This window comes from Diospyros lotus, chromosome 7 (genome assembly GCF_014633365.1).
Source record: "Diospyros lotus cultivar Yz01 chromosome 7, ASM1463336v1, whole genome shotgun sequence".
Classification (NCBI taxonomy): domain Eukaryota; kingdom Viridiplantae; phylum Streptophyta; class Magnoliopsida; order Ericales; family Ebenaceae; genus Diospyros; species Diospyros lotus.
Genome location: NC_068344.1, coordinates 23375631 through 23393174, shown reverse-complemented (window position 1 = coordinate 23393174; position 17544 = coordinate 23375631). Strand labels below are relative to the sequence as shown.

General features: G+C 38.1%; 2 protein-coding genes across 9 annotated transcripts in view; both read left to right on the top strand.

Moving 5' to 3' along the window:
- Window positions 1-743: 743 nt before the first annotated feature.
- LOC127805986 (pentatricopeptide repeat-containing protein At2g16880) overlaps window positions 744-17544 on the top strand; it is a 39443-nt gene continuing 22642 nt past the window's right edge. For all 8 annotated transcript variants that reach the window (XM_052342904.1, XM_052342905.1, XM_052342899.1 and 5 more), the window contains exon 1: window positions 744-3337. In XM_052342904.1, the coding sequence (XP_052198864.1) occupies window positions 764-3235 (2472 nt within the window). In that variant the 5' untranslated portion in view covers window positions 744-763 and the 3' untranslated portion in view covers window positions 3236-3337. The remainder of the gene's footprint in view (window positions 3338-17544) is intronic.
- On the top strand, window positions 12506-13096 carry LOC127805614 (secreted RxLR effector protein 161-like). The gene has a single exon (XM_052342364.1). The coding sequence runs from the start codon at window positions 12506-12508 to the stop codon at window positions 13094-13096; it is 591 nt and encodes a 196-aa protein (XP_052198324.1).

Genomic DNA, 17544 nt, shown 5'->3' with positions numbered 1-17544 from the left:
ATAATTAATTAATCATTACCTTTAATTTAATTCAAGTTTTGGAGGGAAAATAATTCACCATTGATTGTTACTTAGCAAAATACTTTGGCACGGCTATTCTACTTTAATATATTAAAATAAGGAGTAATGTTATTAATATAATTATTAAAAGAGGTAATAGGTAGATGAGATAATCTCACATAATCTCTTCAATTTTTTTTAATGAGAAGGTTTCACATATAACATGACTCCTAACATTATTTATTAATAAGATAAAATAAGATTGTAATCTTTTGACAACTAATTATTTAATAATAAATATAAATACTGATTCATTTAAAGTGATTATGAAATTTAATACAATTGAATTGAATTATTAAAAATATTAGTAATATGTTATTTATTTTTATGTAAAAGTTTATAAGTTTTTAGAATTTTTTTAATTCCACCTACTTTAATATCAAATTAGAAAATAAATTATAACAAAATTTTGAAATTATCACTACAATCTGGAAACTTAAAAGTAAGGTACTTTACCAATAACAAGTAGATTATATAATAAAAAATGTTATTGGTACACTTTTATATACATCTTAGGTTATATAAAGGTATATTAATGACAAAAAAATTTCTCATAAAATATATAAAAATGTGTGAGATACAAAATATTTTAGTCATAATACTCCCTTATGTAATCAAGACGTATAAAAAAGTCATAATACCCGCCATGTCAAGTCCAACTCGAACTCGGACTCGGACTCGGACTCGGACTCGGTCGGACCGAATGCCAGTATTGTATCGTCTCTTTCCTTCTATTTCATCAAGCTTCGGCCTCTTATGTGAAAAACCTAACCAGAGAATGGACACACAACCACCGTCACCACCGCCGGCGCCGCAATCGCAACTGCAACAGCAACCGCCACCACCTTCACGGACATTGACGCCACCGCAGATCATCCGAACAATTACCACCCTTCTTACTGCCGAAAACCCCTCACTGAGCACGCTCACCGAATTCGTCCCCCACCTGACGCCACCGCTCGTTCACTCCGTCCTCTCCTCCGAAACCGTAGCCTCCCGCCCCAACACCCTTCTTTCCTTCTTCCGATGGGCCAACCACCACATCCCCCAATTCCACCACCACCCTGAACAGGCCCTCCCTTCTCTCCTCACCCTCCTCGCCTCCCTCTTCCGCTACAACAAATTCACCGACGCCAAGTCCCTTCTTGTCGCCTTCATCGCCGTCGACCGCCACCACGACCTACACCGCTCGCTCCTCCACCCCGCCCGGTCCCTCCCCCGCCCCTCCAAGGCCCTCCTCGACACCGCCATTGGTGCCTACGTCCATTTGGGCAGCCCCCAACTCGCCGTGCAAGTCTTTAAGAAGATGAAGCGGCTCCGGCTCCCTCCTAAGTTGCTCACTTTCAATACCCTCCTCAATTCGTTGGTAAAGTATCCGTCTTCTAGAACGTCTTTACTCTGTACAGAAGTATTTTCTGACGCCGTTAAGCTTGGTGTTACGCCAAACACAAATACTTTTAACATATTGATTAATGGGTATTGCTTGGAAAATAAGTTCAAAGATGCAGTGAAATTGTTGGGCCAAATGGAGGAATATGGTTGTTGTCCTGATAATGTAAGTTATAATACCATACTGGATGCACTTTGTGGGAAAGGTCGGTTAAATGAAGTTCGGGATTTGTTAATAGATATGAAAAGTAGAGGATTGGTTCCGAATAGGAACACTTATAATAGTCTGGTTTATGGGTATTGTAGAATGGGGTGGTTGAGGGAAGCGGCTAAGGTGATTGAACTGATGACACAAAACAATTTGTTGCCTGATGTTAGGACGTATAATATGTTAATCAATGGGTTGTGTAATGAGGGAAGGATTGAAGAAGCTTTTCGATTTCGAGATGAGATGGAGAACATGAAGTTGTTGCCTGATGTTGTTACCTATAATACATTGATAAATGGGTGCCTTGAGTGGAAGAATGGTTCAAATCCATTCAAGCTACTTGAGGAAATGAAAGAGAAAGGGCTTGAACCAAATGTTGTCACACATAATATAATAGTTAAATGGTATTGCAAAGGAGGGAAGATGGATGAGGCCAGTGATGCTGTTCAAAAGATGGAAGACAGTGGATTTCTCCCAGATTGTTTCACTTATAATACTTTGATAAATGGATACTGTAAATCTGGGAATTTATGGGAAGCCTTGAAGTTGATGAATGAGATGGGTGCGAAGGGTCTGAAAATGGATAATGTAACCCTTAATACTGTCCTTCACATTCTTTGCGAGGAGAGAAAACTGGATGATGCTTATGGCTTACTTAATGGTGCGAGCAAGATGGGTTATGCTGTTGATGAAGTAAGCTATGGTACTTTAATTGTGGGATACTTCAAGGTTGAAAATGTGGACAAAGTGGAGGAACTATGGGATAAGATGAAAGAGAAAGATATAATTCCTAGTATTGTCACTTATAACTCTCTTATTGGAGGGTTTTGCAAATTAGGAAAAATGGAGCAAGCAATAGCTAAGCTGAATGAAGTATTAGAAAATGGGTTGGTTCCAGATGAAACAACATATAATTCAATTATTCATGGGTACTGCTGGGAGGGAAATGTCGAGAAAGCTTTCCAGTTTTACAGTCAAATGGTCGAGAATTCTTTTAAGCCTGATGTCTTTACGTGTAATATACTTCTCCATGGGCTTTGCAGAGAAGGGATGCTAGACAAAGCTATAAAGCTTTTCAACACATGGATCTTGAAAGGGAAAGCTATTGATGCAGTGACTTACAACACATTGATAACAGCCCTATGCGAAGAAGGGAGAATTGAGGATGCTTTAGGCCTTGTTTCAGAGATGGAAGCAAAGAAACTGGGGCCTGATCATTATACCTATAAAGCAATCCTTGGTGTGCTTGCAGATGGAAGCAGGATCAAGGAAGCAGAGGATTTGATGGCAAAAATGGCGGAAATGGGATTGTCATATGACCCATCCTTACATCTTGATAGTGAAACAGTGGAGAAACTGGATTCAATCTCTACAGCTTATTCAGAACAAATAAACAAGCTTTGTGCTGATGGAAAATTTGAGGAAGCAATGCATATTTTTGTTAAATTGAAACAGGAGGGTATTACTGTAACTAAATCTTCTTATATTTCTTTGATGAATGGACTCTTCAAACAAAAAAAAAAGAGATGTCAACAAGAATCTGTTGTAGAAAATCCATCCTTAGGCTTTCTGCTCTAGAATGTCTGGTGGGCTGGCATTGTTGCATGTGTTGAATGAGCTCAGAAGTAATTCAATCAGCCGGGGACAATCTGTAACCCCACACAACCAGCTGAGGACAAGGTAGATATTTTCCTCCTCATCTTGGAAATGGAAGGATGAATAATTTTCTGATTCTTTTTTATTGATAAAGTTGTATATGATTTTCTGATGGTATGGATACAAGTTCTTAGTTCAATGGAAGCTGTTAGCTTATTCTTTGAAAGCACTTTCTTTTTTTTTTTTCCTTTTAAAGTATTGTACACATAGGGCTATATTCTGGCATCCTTTTCACTTGCATAGTTTATGATGAACCGTCCTTTTTTCTATTTTTTGTTGTATATAGCATGAAGGATATAGGAGACCTTTTCTGGGTACAGAGAACTTTTGTTTGAAGGGCTTCCTTTTTGTCTCTTTTCACTTGGTTGACAATGGACCCTCCTTTTTCAGTTTATTGATGATTTACTTTTCGTTTTATTGATGACTTGATAATAAGATTCGCGGTTTACTTATTGTGGTTATTTGTGTTCTAGAGAATATGATTAACCTTGCTATATTACTGAAATTGTTTCTTTGCTATTTAAAACACGTAGCTGATTGAAATAGGCAATCTGCTTTAAGAGAGAATACACTAACCGAGGGTTCCTTTTTTTAATGGTTAAGGGTAGCTTCTTTTTTCTCTTGTTTTTTTTTATAAATAGAGTCACTTGCAAAACCTAAAGTCTTTTGATCTCTGGTCCAATCCTCAATCCTCCCTCCCAAAAAAATTAACAAATAAAAAATAAAGTAAAGTGTTGTAATCACTTGTATTCGATTAGCTTGGGTTATCTCGGGAGAGTTTCTTTAGCTGTTAGCATTTGTATATCTCTTGTTTTATTCTAGAAGGATTGTTTCTATAATGGTTAGTTAGCAGATTTGTTAAATCGGTTAGTTGGTTGTAACTTCCGATAGTTTTTAAATAGCTTTTTGTTTTCTTCCTCTATGCTGTATAAATAGAGGTCGGGTGTGAGTCTTTAGCATAGGCTTTTATTCTGTCCAGGGATTAGAGGGAGAGAGGAGTATGCGCAGGTTTTACTTGAGTACTAAGAGGGTATATCTTTGTATTTTGGGTAGGGAAACTCTCAGCAGTTCTGGGTATAAGACTGGTGAGATTATTGGTGCATGTAATCCTTCAAGTTTCATTCAAGATAGTGAAGATAAAGTGCCTAGGGCAGTCTGGATGTAGGTCTTGTTAAAAGACCGAACTAGGATAAATTTCTTGGTGTTCTTGCTTCTCGGATCGTGCTCTTGTTTTCTGTTTTACCGTCAATCTTGTGTGTCATCAAGGTGAGTGATTCTGAGAGTGATTTTTCGTTGTGAAGAAGAGTGTTATTGAGAGTTAGAAAGCTGGGGGATTATTCCAACAACGTGGTATCAGAGCCTTCAATCTCAGTGGCATTCAAGATTCTTCAAGAAATCTCAGAAGGCAAAATTAGAGACTCAAATTGCGATGGCTCCAACTGCATCAAGATACGACATCGACAAATTCGATGGGTCTAACGACTTCGGCCTATGGAGGATCAAGATGGAAGCTTTCCTTTGCAGTCAAGGCTTAGAAGGGGCGCTGGAATCAGAGGTAATCGAGACATCAATTGGAAGTGCAACACTAGTTCTAACTACCGCACAGAAGGAGGCTCAGGCAGAGATAAAAAAAAAGGCATACAACCTTCTAATTTTGAGTCTTGGAGACAAAGTTTTAAGGGAGGTATCAAAGTTAAAGTCAGTGGCGGAAATCTGGAAAAGGCTGGAAGATCTCTACCTTAAGAAGACTCTATCCAGTTGGTTATTCCTAAAAGCCAGGTTCTTTAATCTTAAAATTCATGATAATAAAAAATTTCAGGAGCATTGAGATGACTTTAGCAAACTATGTTTAGATTTAGAAAACATAGATGTGAAATATGATGATGAAGACAAGGCCCTAGTTCTTCTATATTCATTACCTAAGTCCTATGAAAACTTTGTGGATATTCTCCAACACGGTAGAGACAAACTTTCTTTAGAAGATGTTATATGGGCTCTAAATTCTAAGGAATTAAGGATTAAGATGGATGGTAAATCTAACACTGGTGAGGCCTTAACAGCAAGATCAAGAAGCACTAAAAAAGATCAGAAAAATAAGGGAAAATCAAGGTCTAAATCTAGGAATGGAAAAGGGCCAATAAAGTGTTACTACTTTCAGCAAGAAGGCCATATCAAGAGGCTGTGTCTAAAGAGGAAAAAGGATTTATCCGAGAAGGAGAGTTCAGGAGGAGGGGTAAATTTTTGTGATAGTGGCTACGATTAGCTCTGAAGCTTTAGTTGTAAGTGAAAGTGCAGATAACCAAGAATGGGTTTTAGACTCTGGCTACTCCTTTCACATGACTCCTAAACGTCACTGGTTGCAAAACTTTAAGAATTTTAATGGAGGTAAGGTCTTACTAAGTAATGACAATGAATGTGAGGTAAAAGGGATAGGAGACATTAGACTAAAATTGCATGATGGTTCTCTTAAAACCCTCACAGCCGTTAGGTATATTCCAGAATTAAAGAGAAACTTGGTTTCTCTTGGGGAGCTGGATAGAAATGGCTTAAAGTTTAAAGGTGAAGGGGGAGTAGTTAAAATAACTAAAGGGTCCTTGGTATGTATGAAGGCTAAGCTAAGAAATGGAATTTATTTTTTGCAGGCTACCACATTATGTGGAGAAGCTGCAGTCATAAGTCCTAAACCCAAATCTAAGGAAACTCTATGGCATTTACGAATGTCTCATATCAGTGAGCAGGGCCTTAAAGAGCTTTCAAAACAAGGCATATTGGATTTAGGTTAGACCATAGGTATAAGCCAGTGTGAGTCTTGTATATATGGTAAGGCAGCAAAAGTAAAATTCTATAAAAATGCCATACATTCATCAAAAGAACCCCTAGACTATATCCACTAAGATTTATGGGGTCCAGCTCAAATTGAATCCCATGGTGGCTCAAAATTTTTCCTATCAATTATAGACGATTTTTCTAGGATGCTATGGGTATATGTCCTAAAGTCAAAAGATAACACATTTGAAACATTTAGGGCATGGAAGGCTATGGTGGAAAACCAGAAAGGTAAGAAAATCAAAGTTATAAGAACAGATAACGGGTTAGAATTTTGTAATAAGGATTTCAATCAAATGTGTAAGGAGGGGGGATTATTAGACACCTAATTGCACCCGGTAACCCTAGGCAAAATGGTGTTGCAGAAAGGATGAATAGAACCCTCTTAGAGAGGGTTAGATGCATGTTAAACTATGCAAATTTGTTTAAAGAATTCTGGGGGGAAGCTGTCACAACAGCAGCCCATGTTATAAATTGATCCCCATCTACAGCTATAAATTTTTGTTAAAGTACATTTGTTCTAGATTAGGACTTATAATGTGAGGGAAATATTCTGTTGTTATGTTTCTAGAAAGGATTTTATTGTTTTTAGGGCTGATCGAGTTTGTTGTAACTGCTCTTTGGGCAGTCAGTCAGGTAGGTTCTCCTGCCTCTATTGCTTATAAATAGAGGCCGAGAGGAAGGCTTTATGTATGCTTTCTTTTGTGAGTTTAGCAAGCTGTCTTGGGATGAGATTGTGCAGTGAGGAAGAGTGAATATCTTTCTTGTAACAACTCTATATAGCTTTCAGGTTTATGGGCTAGGTGAGAGTTGAGTTTAAGTGCACTTGTAATCTTGTATTGATATTCAAGATAGTGGAGAAAGCAGGGGCGAAAGCCAAGCTAGATGTAGGTCTTTCATTGAGACCGAACCAGGGTAAATCTTGTGTGTGTTGTGCAATTCTTGATTGGTTCTTGATTGTATTCTGTTTGCTATTCATTTGCGAATCGGAGAGAGAGTTCGTTGGGTAAGTTTGAGTGATTGAGTGATCATATAAAGGGTGAGATCTAGGTTAACAACTTGGTATCAGAGCTGGTCACCTCTAGATTTGATCAACGCCTCAAGAAACTCAAGTCGAAGAAGGCGATCTCAGGAAAATCAATAATGGCGCCGATTGCTTCACGATCAGATATCGACAAGTTAGATGAGAGCAATGATTTTGGCCCATGGAGGATCAAGATGGAGGCACTGCTCTGCAGTCTCGATCTGGAAGAGGCGTTGGAACAAGAAGAAACAGCAAAGGGAGAATCAACCGGGAAAGAACTTCAAGTCCTAACTGCAGAACAGAGTGAGGCGCTGGTGCAGATCAAGAAGAAGGCCTATAGCCTTCTTATATTGAGTCTTGGAGACAAAGTGCTTAGGGAAGTATCTAGGCTGAAGTCTACGGCAGAAGTTTGGAAGAAATTGGAGGATCTATATCTCAAGAAGACCCTCTCCAGCCGGTTATTTCTCAAAGCCAAGTTTTTTAATTTTATGATGCATGAAAACCAGAAACTTCAGGATCATTTAGATGATTTTAACAAGCTATGTTTAGACCTAGAGAACATAGATGTTAAGTATGAAGAAGAAGACAAAGCCTTAGTTCTCCTATATTCTTTACGCAAGTCCTACGAGAATTTTGTAGATATTCTCCAGCATGGTAGGGATAAACTATCTTTAGAAGATGTTATAGGGGCTTTAAATTCTAAAGATTTGAGGATAAAAATGGATAGTAAATCATCTCCAGCAGATGCATTAACTGCAAGGTCTAGAAATCCTAAGAAAGACTCTAAGAACAAAGGTAAATCAAGATCTAAATCTAAGAATGGAAAAGGGTCGATTAAGTGCTATTATTGTCAACAAGAGGGTCACATCAAGAAACATTGTCCTAAGAGGAAGAAGGACTACGCCGAGAAGGAAAAATCTGATGGTGGGGTAAATGTATGTGATACCGGTTATGATAGTGCTGATGCATTAACTGTTAGTGACAATTATGATAGCCAAGATTGGGTCTTGGACTTAGGCTGCTCTTTCCACATGACTCATAGGAAGCAATGGATCCAAAATTTCAAGGAAATTAATGGGGGAAAAGGTTTTGTTAGGGAATGATTTTGAATGTAAGGTCCAAGGGGTAGGAGATGTGAAGTTAAAGATGCATGATGGGACATTTAGGACCCTCACTGCAGTAAGGTATGTCCTAGAACTTAAGAGAAACTTGGTTTCTCTTGGGGAATTGGACAGATGCGGATATAAATACAAGGGTGAGGGTGGAGTAATTAAAATACACAAAGGCTCCCTAGTATGCATGAAGGCTGCATTAAGAAATGGAATTTATTTCCTACAAGCAACCATTCTAAGAGGTGAGGCTGCCAGTGTAAGTTTTAATTCCCATGATAAGGCAAAGTTGTGGCATCTAAGAATGTCACACATTAGTGAGCAAGGGCTCAAGGAACTTGCCAATCAAGGGATATTGGAGATAGGTTAGTCCCTAGACCTAGGCAAATGTGAATCTTGCATTTATGGGAAGGCAACCAAGATTAAATTTAGCAAATCAGCCATCCACTCATCAAAGGCACCCCTAGATTACATTCATTCAGACCTATGGGGCCCAACTCAAACCATGACTCATGGGGGCTCCCGATACTTCCTGTCCATAATAGACGATTTCTCAAGAATGCTTTGGGTATATGTTCTAAAGTTTAAGGATAATACCTTTGAATCCTTTAAGACTTGGAGGAAAATGGTAGAAAATCAAGTTGGCAGAAAAGTAAAGGTTATTAGGACTGATAATGGGCTAGAGTTTTGCAATAGGGATTTTGATCAAATGTGCAAGGAGGGAGGCATAGTTAGACATTTAACAGCCCCCGGAAACCCTAAGCAAAACGGGTTGGTTGAGAGAATGAACCGCACCTTGCTAGAGAGAGTAAGATGCATGCGCTTTCATGTAAATTTGCCAAAATCATTTTGGGGTGAGGCTGTGTCTACAGCAGCCCATATCATTAATAGATCACCCTCTGCAGCCATTAACTTCCAAACTCCATATGAAAGGTGGATAGGACACAAACCGAGCCTATCACACCTTAAAATCTTTGGATGTTTAGCATATGCTCATGTGAAACAAGGGAAACTAGAGCCTAGAGCCAAGAAATGCCTATTTATAGGCTATCCCACAGGTGTTAAGGGTTATAAGCTTTGGAATCTAGAAACAGATGGTCCTAGGACTATAGTCACAAGAGATGTGATATTTGATGAGTCATCTACCATTAAGGTTGGCAACCTTCAAACTCAGCATAGTCTAGGCGAGGATAAAAAAGCTGTCCAAGTTGAAATCTCAGGATTTGACCCAGCAGATACCCCAGAACAATCTGAAACTGCATATGAGTTTTAGGAAAGTAACCTTGAAAATGATTAGGCTATTGATCAAGCCTAAGAACCTTCCCATCATGAAGAAGATGAGGGAGACAGTGATGCAAATTCCAACTTAGGTGATAAACCAAATTCGGACAGATATAGTGTTGCTAGGGATAGGCAACCTAGGGATTTACCAAAGCAACCGAAATAGGAAGGGAAGAACCTCTCACTTATGAAGAGGCAATGTCTTCTAAGGATGCTGGAAAATGGCAAGAAGCCATGAAGTCGGAAATAGATTCTTTAAATAAGAATCAGACTTGGAAATTGGTTGAAAAACCAAAGGGGTAGTGCATAGTAGGCTGCAAGTGGCTGTTTAAAATCAAGGAAGGGGTAGGAATTAACCCTAAGCCTAGGTATAAGGCTAGGTTGGTTGCTAGGGGGTTTACCCAAGTTCAAGGCATTGATTTTAATGAAGTATTCTCCCTTGTTGTGAGACATACATCTATAAGGGTTCTTTTAGCCATAACAACCCACTTAAATCTAAAATTAGAGCAGATGAATGTTACCACTGCTTTCCTCCATGGGGACTTAGAAGAGAAGATTCTAATGGATTAACCTAAGGGTTTTGAAGCTAAAGGAGAGGTGGAGAAGGTATGTTTGCTTAAGAAGTCCTTATATGGACTTAAGCAGTCCACAAGGCAATGGTACCGCAAATTTGACACGGTTATGATAAGCCAAGGGTATTTAAGAAGTTCCTATGATAGTTGTGTGTACTATAAGCATGTTACTCCTAACATTTCTGTGTATTTACTGTTATATGTAGATGACATGCTCATTGCAAGTCAATCTCATCAAGAAATCCAGTTTTTAAAGCAAAGGTTAAAAGCTGAATTTGAAATGAAAGAGTTAGGTGAAGCTAGGAAAATTCTAGGAATAGAAATTTCTAGAGACATTCAACATAGGAAGATATACCTATCCCAAAAGTCCTATTTAGCCAAGGTTTTATCCAAGTTTAAAATGTTAAATGCAAAGGCAGTTGGTGTGCCTTTTGCACCTCATTTTAAGTTGTCTTCAGTCCAGTCCCCTAAAAGTGAGGAAGATAGAAAGGAAATGAGTCATATCTCATACTCTAGTGCGGTAGGAAGCTTAATGTATAGTATGGTATGCACTCGGCCAGATTTAGCACATCCTATGAGTGTTGTGAGCCGTTTTATGGACAATCTAGGGAAAGTTCATTGGAATGCAGTTAAATGGATGCTTAAATATCTAGTTGGAACCCAAAGTCATGTCCTAACATATGGTGGTGCTAAGATAGGAGTTCAACCTAGTATTCTAGGTTATTCGGATGCAGATTATGCTGCTGATATAGATAAGAGGAGGTCCACATCTGGTTGGGTATTTAGATTATGGAACTCTACAATTAGTTGGAAATCAAGTCTCCAACATGTAGTAGCATTGTCTACAACTGACGCAGAATACATAGCTCTTTCGGAAGCTTTTAAAGAGGCTATATGGCTTAAGGGTTTAGTTAGTGAACTCCTAGGTTTAGATGTTAAGGCAACCTTGTTATGTGATAGTCAAAGTACCATACATTTTTCTAAAAATCAGGCACACCAAGAAAGGACAAAACACATAGATGTAAGATTTCATTTTATAAGAGAAATGATTGAAAATAAATATGTTTTTTTATCCAAAGTGGAAGGTGAAAATAATGCAGCAGATATGTTCACAAAATTAGTTCCAGCAGCCAAGCTTCATCATTGTTTGAAGATTCTTCAACTGGGGCAAGCAGGAAACTGAAGAGTGCAGGAATTGAGAGAAGCCTAATCAAGTCAAATGGGTGGAGAATTTGTTAAAGTACATTTGTTCTAGATTAGGACTTATAATGTGAGGGAAATATTTTGTTGTTATGTTTCTAGAAAGGATTTTATTGTTTTTAGGGCTGACTAAGTTTGTTGTAATGTAACTGCTCTTTGGGCAGTCGGTCAGGTAGGTTCTCCCGCCTCTATTGCTTATAAATAAAGGCCGAGAGGAAGGCTTTATGTATGCTTTCTTTTGTGAGTTTAGCAAGCTGTCTTGGGGCGAGATTGTGTAGTGAGGAAGAGTGAATATCTTTCTTGTAACAACTCTATATAGCTTTCAGGTTTATGGGCTAGGTGAGAGTTGAGTTTAAGTGCACTTGTAATCTTGTATTGATATTCAAGATAGTGGAGAAAGCAGGGGCGAAAGCCAAGTTGGATGTAGGTCTTTCATTGAGACCGAACCAGGGTAAATCTTGTGTGTGTTGTGCAGTTCTTGATTGGTTCTTGATTGTATTCTGTTTGCTATTCATTTGCGAATCGGAGAGAGAGTTCGTTGGGTAAGTTTGAGTGATTGAGTGATCATAAGCCTAGGTACAAAGCTAGGTTAGTTGCTAGAGGCTTTACCCAAGTCCTAGGGATAGATTTTAATGAAGTTTTTTCCCCTGTAGTAAGGCATTCTTCTATAAGGGTATTGCTGGCCATCACCGTTAAATTGAATCTTCATTTAGAGCAGTTGGATGTTTCAACTGCCTTCCTACATGGAGACCTTGAAGAGAGAATTTTCATGGACCAACCTAAGGGGTTTGAAGCTAAGGGAGAGGTGGAGAAAGTGTGCCTCCTTAGAAAGTCATTGTATGGACTTAAACATTTCCCAAGACAATGGTATCGAAAATTTGATTCAGTTATGATAAACCAAGGTTATCTAAGGAGTTCCTATGATTATTGTATATATTTTAAATATGTCACCCCTAGTATTTCTATCTACTTATTACTATATGTGAATGACATGCTTATTGCAAGTCAATCCACTAGAGAAATCCAGCTTCTCTAGCAAAGGTTGAAAGCTGAATTTGAGATGAAGGAATTAGGTGAGGCAAAGAAAATCCTAGGGATGGAAATTTCTAGGGATAAGCATCATAGGAAAATATATCTATCTCAACGAGCATACTTAGCAAAACTGTTATCAAGATTTGGAATGTCAACTGCAAAGGCTGTTAAACTGCCTTTTGCATCTCATTTTAAATTGTCTTTAGATCAGTCCCCAAAGGATGATGAAAGTAGGAAGGAGATGTCAAATATTCCATGCTCAAGTGCAGTAGGCAGCCTAATGTGTGGAATGGTTTGTACAAGACTCGACTTGGCTCATGGAATGAGCGTTATAAGTCGGTTTATGGCTAACCCAGAAAAGCCCCACTGGTTAGCTGTTAAATGGATGTGTAGGTATCTTAGAGGATCTATTGATTATGCTTTGTCTTATAGTGGCGAAAGTCTAGAAGATCAGCCTATAATCCTAGGGTATGTTGATGCAGATTATGCTGCTGATATTGATAAGAGAAGGTCTACAACAGGCTATGTGTTTAGGTTATGGAACTCTACTATTAGTTGGAAATCAAGTCTCCAACATGTGGTAGCATTATCAACTACTGAAGTTGAATACATAGCCCTTGCAGATGCATTTAAAGAGGCTTTGTGGTTAAAAGGATTAGTAGGAGAGATTCTAGGTGTAGATGTTAAGACTACTTTGATGTGTGATAGTCAAAGTGCAATCCATTTGTCTAAAAACTAAGCCCATCATGAAAGAACAAAGTATATAGACATAAGATATCATTTTATCAGACAAATTATTGAAAATAAAACTGTTATTCTAACCAAAGTTACAGGTGAGGAAAATGCAACAGATATTTTTACAAAGGCTGTTCCAGTTTCAAAGTTAAAGCATTGCTTGGATATTTTGAAATTGATTCCGTCAGATTGGCAGCAGAATCAAAACAGCATGTGAAGATTCAAGTAGCAGAAGAAGAACTCTTGAGGAAGCAAATCAAATCAAGTGGGTGGAGAATTTGTTGTAATCACTTGTATTAGATTAGCTTGGGTTATCTCGGGAGAGTTTCTTTAGCTGTTAGCATTTGTATATCTCTTGTTTTATTCTAAAAGGATTGTTTCTAGAATGGTTGGTTAGCAGATTTGTTAAATCGGTTAGTTGGTTGTAACTTCCGGTATTTTTTAAATAGCTTTCTGTTTTCCGCCTCTATGCTGTATAAATAGAGGTTGGGTGTTAGTCTTTAGCATAGGCTTTTATTCTGTCTTGGGATGAGAGGGAGAGAGGAGTATGCGCAGGTTTTACTTGAGTACTAAGAGGGTATATCTTTGTATTTTGGGTAGGGAAACTCTCAGCAGTTTTGGGTATAAGGCTGGTGAGATTATTGGTGCATGTAATTCTTTAAGTTTCATTCAAGATAGAGAAGATAAAGTGCCTAGGGCAGTCTGGATGTAGGTCTTGTTAAAAGACCGAACCAAGATAAATTTCTTGGTGTTCTTGCTTCTCGGATTGTGCTCTTGTTTTCTGTTTTACCGTCAATCTTGTGTGTCATCAAGGTGAGCGATTCTGAGAGTGATTTTTCGTTGTGAAGAAGAGTGTTATTGAGAGTTAGAAAGCTGGGGGATTATTCCAACATAAAGGAAACTAATTATGCTTCTGAATTTAGATGGCAGGGTGTTATGGTCCTAAGTCTTTGGCAATGTACTTGAACTTCGAGGAAATAATTAATTGGAAGTTTGTGTTTATGTGTTTTTCCTATGCTTACAAGCTATTTTTCTCTTTTTAGTTAATGCTGCAACTAAGAGCTCATTGGAGAGAACTGTCAGATTTCAGAGCATTTTTTTGTTTGTTTGTTTTTTTGCTGAGGGTTTGATTTAGAGATTTAAGGGACTCAACCTTGAAGGAATTTCTGCATAATACTTTCATTAACTTTCTCTTCTTTTTAAGTACAACTGAATTTAAAAGCCAAAACTAAATAACCACCTATCTAAGCCTGCTTCCATGTTTATAACCACACATGGAGCTTACATAGGAATAGGAAAGTGAAACTGAAATATTAGTAAAGTGAAACTGTCATAGAAAACTGAAACTAAAGAAAGAAACTGTCATAGCCAGTGGTTGCCTGATGGCCATTGGACCTCTCACATGCTGGCAGTGATATGTGTGTGAGTCTTATGGACTGATGTACAGGTGCGGCGTGTGGGCATGTGAGACTCTTTGCTGGCCACGTGCTTTCTTTCTCAGGGTCACCAGAGGCTAGCAAATGTCCCCCGGCTACCACTTTTGTATTCCCTGTTGGTTTGTGTTGTTTTACTTAAGATTTTTCTATGTGGTGCTACAGTACACGTGAGACTCTTTTGTTTTTTCTGTTTCAATTTCTCTTCGATTTTTCTGTTTCTTTTCAGTTTTAACTAATTTATATATAAGTATTATATTGAAAATATGTATTCAATTTTTCTTTTTTTTTCAGTCTCAATTCAACTAATTTCTTTTCTGTTTCTTTTTATTTTTTCCTGTTGCTTTTAATATATAAAGTAGTTTCTCTTAATTATTTTAAATTGAAAATAATATTGTATAAGTATTCTATACATATTTTTAACATATATGCACCTCATGTGCTTGGAGCTTGCACTTTGCCTTGCGCCTCGTGCCTCGATCCCAAACACTCTTTGTGCCTCAAAGAGCCTTGCGCTTTTGACAACCATGTCTAGTGCTAATCATTTAGTGTGCTGCCTTTCTATTTCATCTTTTTAAGTGTGCAATAAGGCTGCACCGCAATGGGTCTTGTTCCTTGCTCTAGAATGATTTTATAATCATATGACCCAGGTGTGGGCAGTCTGGTTGGCTCATTGAAAACTTTGGTATCTTCTGCCAACAACTGCTGCAATTCCAATTCCTTGTCCTGAGTCTGATCAGGTTATAGGGTGATGCACTTGAACTTTGATGAAAGGATTAATAGAAAGATTGTGTTTTTGTGTTTTCCTACACTTGTGGCCTACTATTTTTCTCTTCCCAGTAAACTGCAATTAAGAGCTTTTTGGAGAGAGATCTTTGATCTCAGAGTTTTATGGAACTCAACCTTGAAGGAATTCTGCATAATACGTCCATTAACTTCCCTTCTTTTGAGTACAATTAAATTTAAAAAACAAAACTAAATAATCACCTATCTAAAACTCCTTCCATGTTTATAGCTGCATGTGGAGATTTCATGGGAAGGTGAAATTGATGTAGAAAAGTAACTGAAATATTACTGAAGTGAAACTGTAATAGAAAACTGAAACTAAAAAAACAAACTGCCATAAAAAAAAAAACTAAAACTAATGTGCTCTGTTTTTCTTGCATCCATGTGTGTAACGTTGATAGACCTGCCCACTAAATGAAACCACCTTGACTGAGCCCATAACATTGGGATTGAAATTGCAACAATAATTTGAATATCAACCGACAAAGATAGAAGCCTAATGTCTGCATTTTTAATGTCCATGTACTAATGAGTTTTTGAAACATCATTATCTTCTAGTTGGAATTACCAACTTCAGGCATGGGCAAACTCTTAGTCGTCATTTATTGAGCAACTTGTGGCCGATACTTCTTGTAAAGGATTCACCCCCTCTTGGGTGCTTGTTTATGTATACACTCTTACTTGCCAGAATAAAAAGGTCTGTGCTTGTCATTATGATAACATCTAATATGAAAAACACTGAACTTTTGCATGCATGAGAAGGGCTAATTGTTTTTTTGTTTTATGGAGATCAATTAGATTGGCTATTTTTTCCCAAATGTGCTCTGTGCCACGTTTTGAGTACAACTAGAGAAAATAAAATATATTGGAAAATATCATTGAGCATTTTCTTTTCTTTGTTAAATTTTTGTGTCTCTTAATGTCTCAGTGTCATGGACCTAGGGTTCATGATAGGTTTAAAAGGTAATTGGAAGGAATTGGGGAGTTAGATCGGAAGAAATGGGAGGAAATTAGGGAAGAACAGAACAGAGAGGGAGATTAGGGAGAACCGAGAGAAAAGAGGGAAATTGAGAGAGATTAGAGGGAAATTAAAGAGAGATTGAGAGAATTCAAGAGAGAGAAATGAGAGAATTCATTCAATTATTCAAACATTATTACCCTCTTACTGCAGTGGCTTATTAATAGTCTCACAGCCCCTGCACCCATGTGCAATACAACCATTTGGCCTTAGCCCATGCACCCACGTGCAGTACACTATAATCCTAACAAATTGCAAAAAACCCCCTAACAACTATTATATCCCTATTACAATATTGCCCCTCTATTGCTCTTAGGGACATGACAATTCCCCCTACCTTAAAACATTTCTTGTCGCCAAGAAATGCCAATCCTCCACAGCTTCCAATATGTTTTTTCCTTCTCTTCCACAACTTGGATGGAGAAGTTTTGAAAAACCTTTGTATGCATAACAAATTTGTAGTGGTTCTCATGTCCACCTCGACTGGAACAAAGCCAAAATCGATCACTCTCCATTGGTCAAAGAGAGTAGCCGAAATTTTCCGGTTGCTGTCCTTACCAACTTTCCCCACCACAGTTTCTTCAATGTGGAGTTAGTGCACATCTAGAAGATTGGCTAACTGTGACCACAACTTCCTTTAATATTTTGTCACCATTTGCAACAATATTTGCAAACGTCTTTAAATGCAACAATGTAGAAATGTCAGGTCTAGGAGTTGCTACAGCATCAATTCCAATCATCACTCCATCCCTCATTGTAGTAGGCAAAAATCCCAATCGACCAGCTGTAGCAATAACGCACAAAGCAGCAACAACTTTATTCTCCACGACCAAACTTTTAACTTCTGCAGCTATCTTTCTTAGCTTTCCTCCAGCTACAACCGGTCTCCAAGATTCCTCACAACTTTGAATCTGCTGTTGATGGAGAGAATGCCTAATAGGGTCATAACTCATAGGAGATTTCCCTTGGCCAGAAGAGAAATCAACATCTCTCTTTTCAGCGAGCTTGTCCTGCTCCCCTGAAACACCTGCTTTGGTTACCTCTGTTACCACCAGCATAAAAAATTGGTTTGCACATTTTGAATTCTGGCTTGCATTTTCGGAAATGACAGCAACATGGCGACATCGTTTAGGATCAGTAAGACTTCCTCTTGCTGGTGTTGTCTTCACTTTATTGTTAGCTAAGGAATCCTTAGCATTATCCGAAACCATAGGC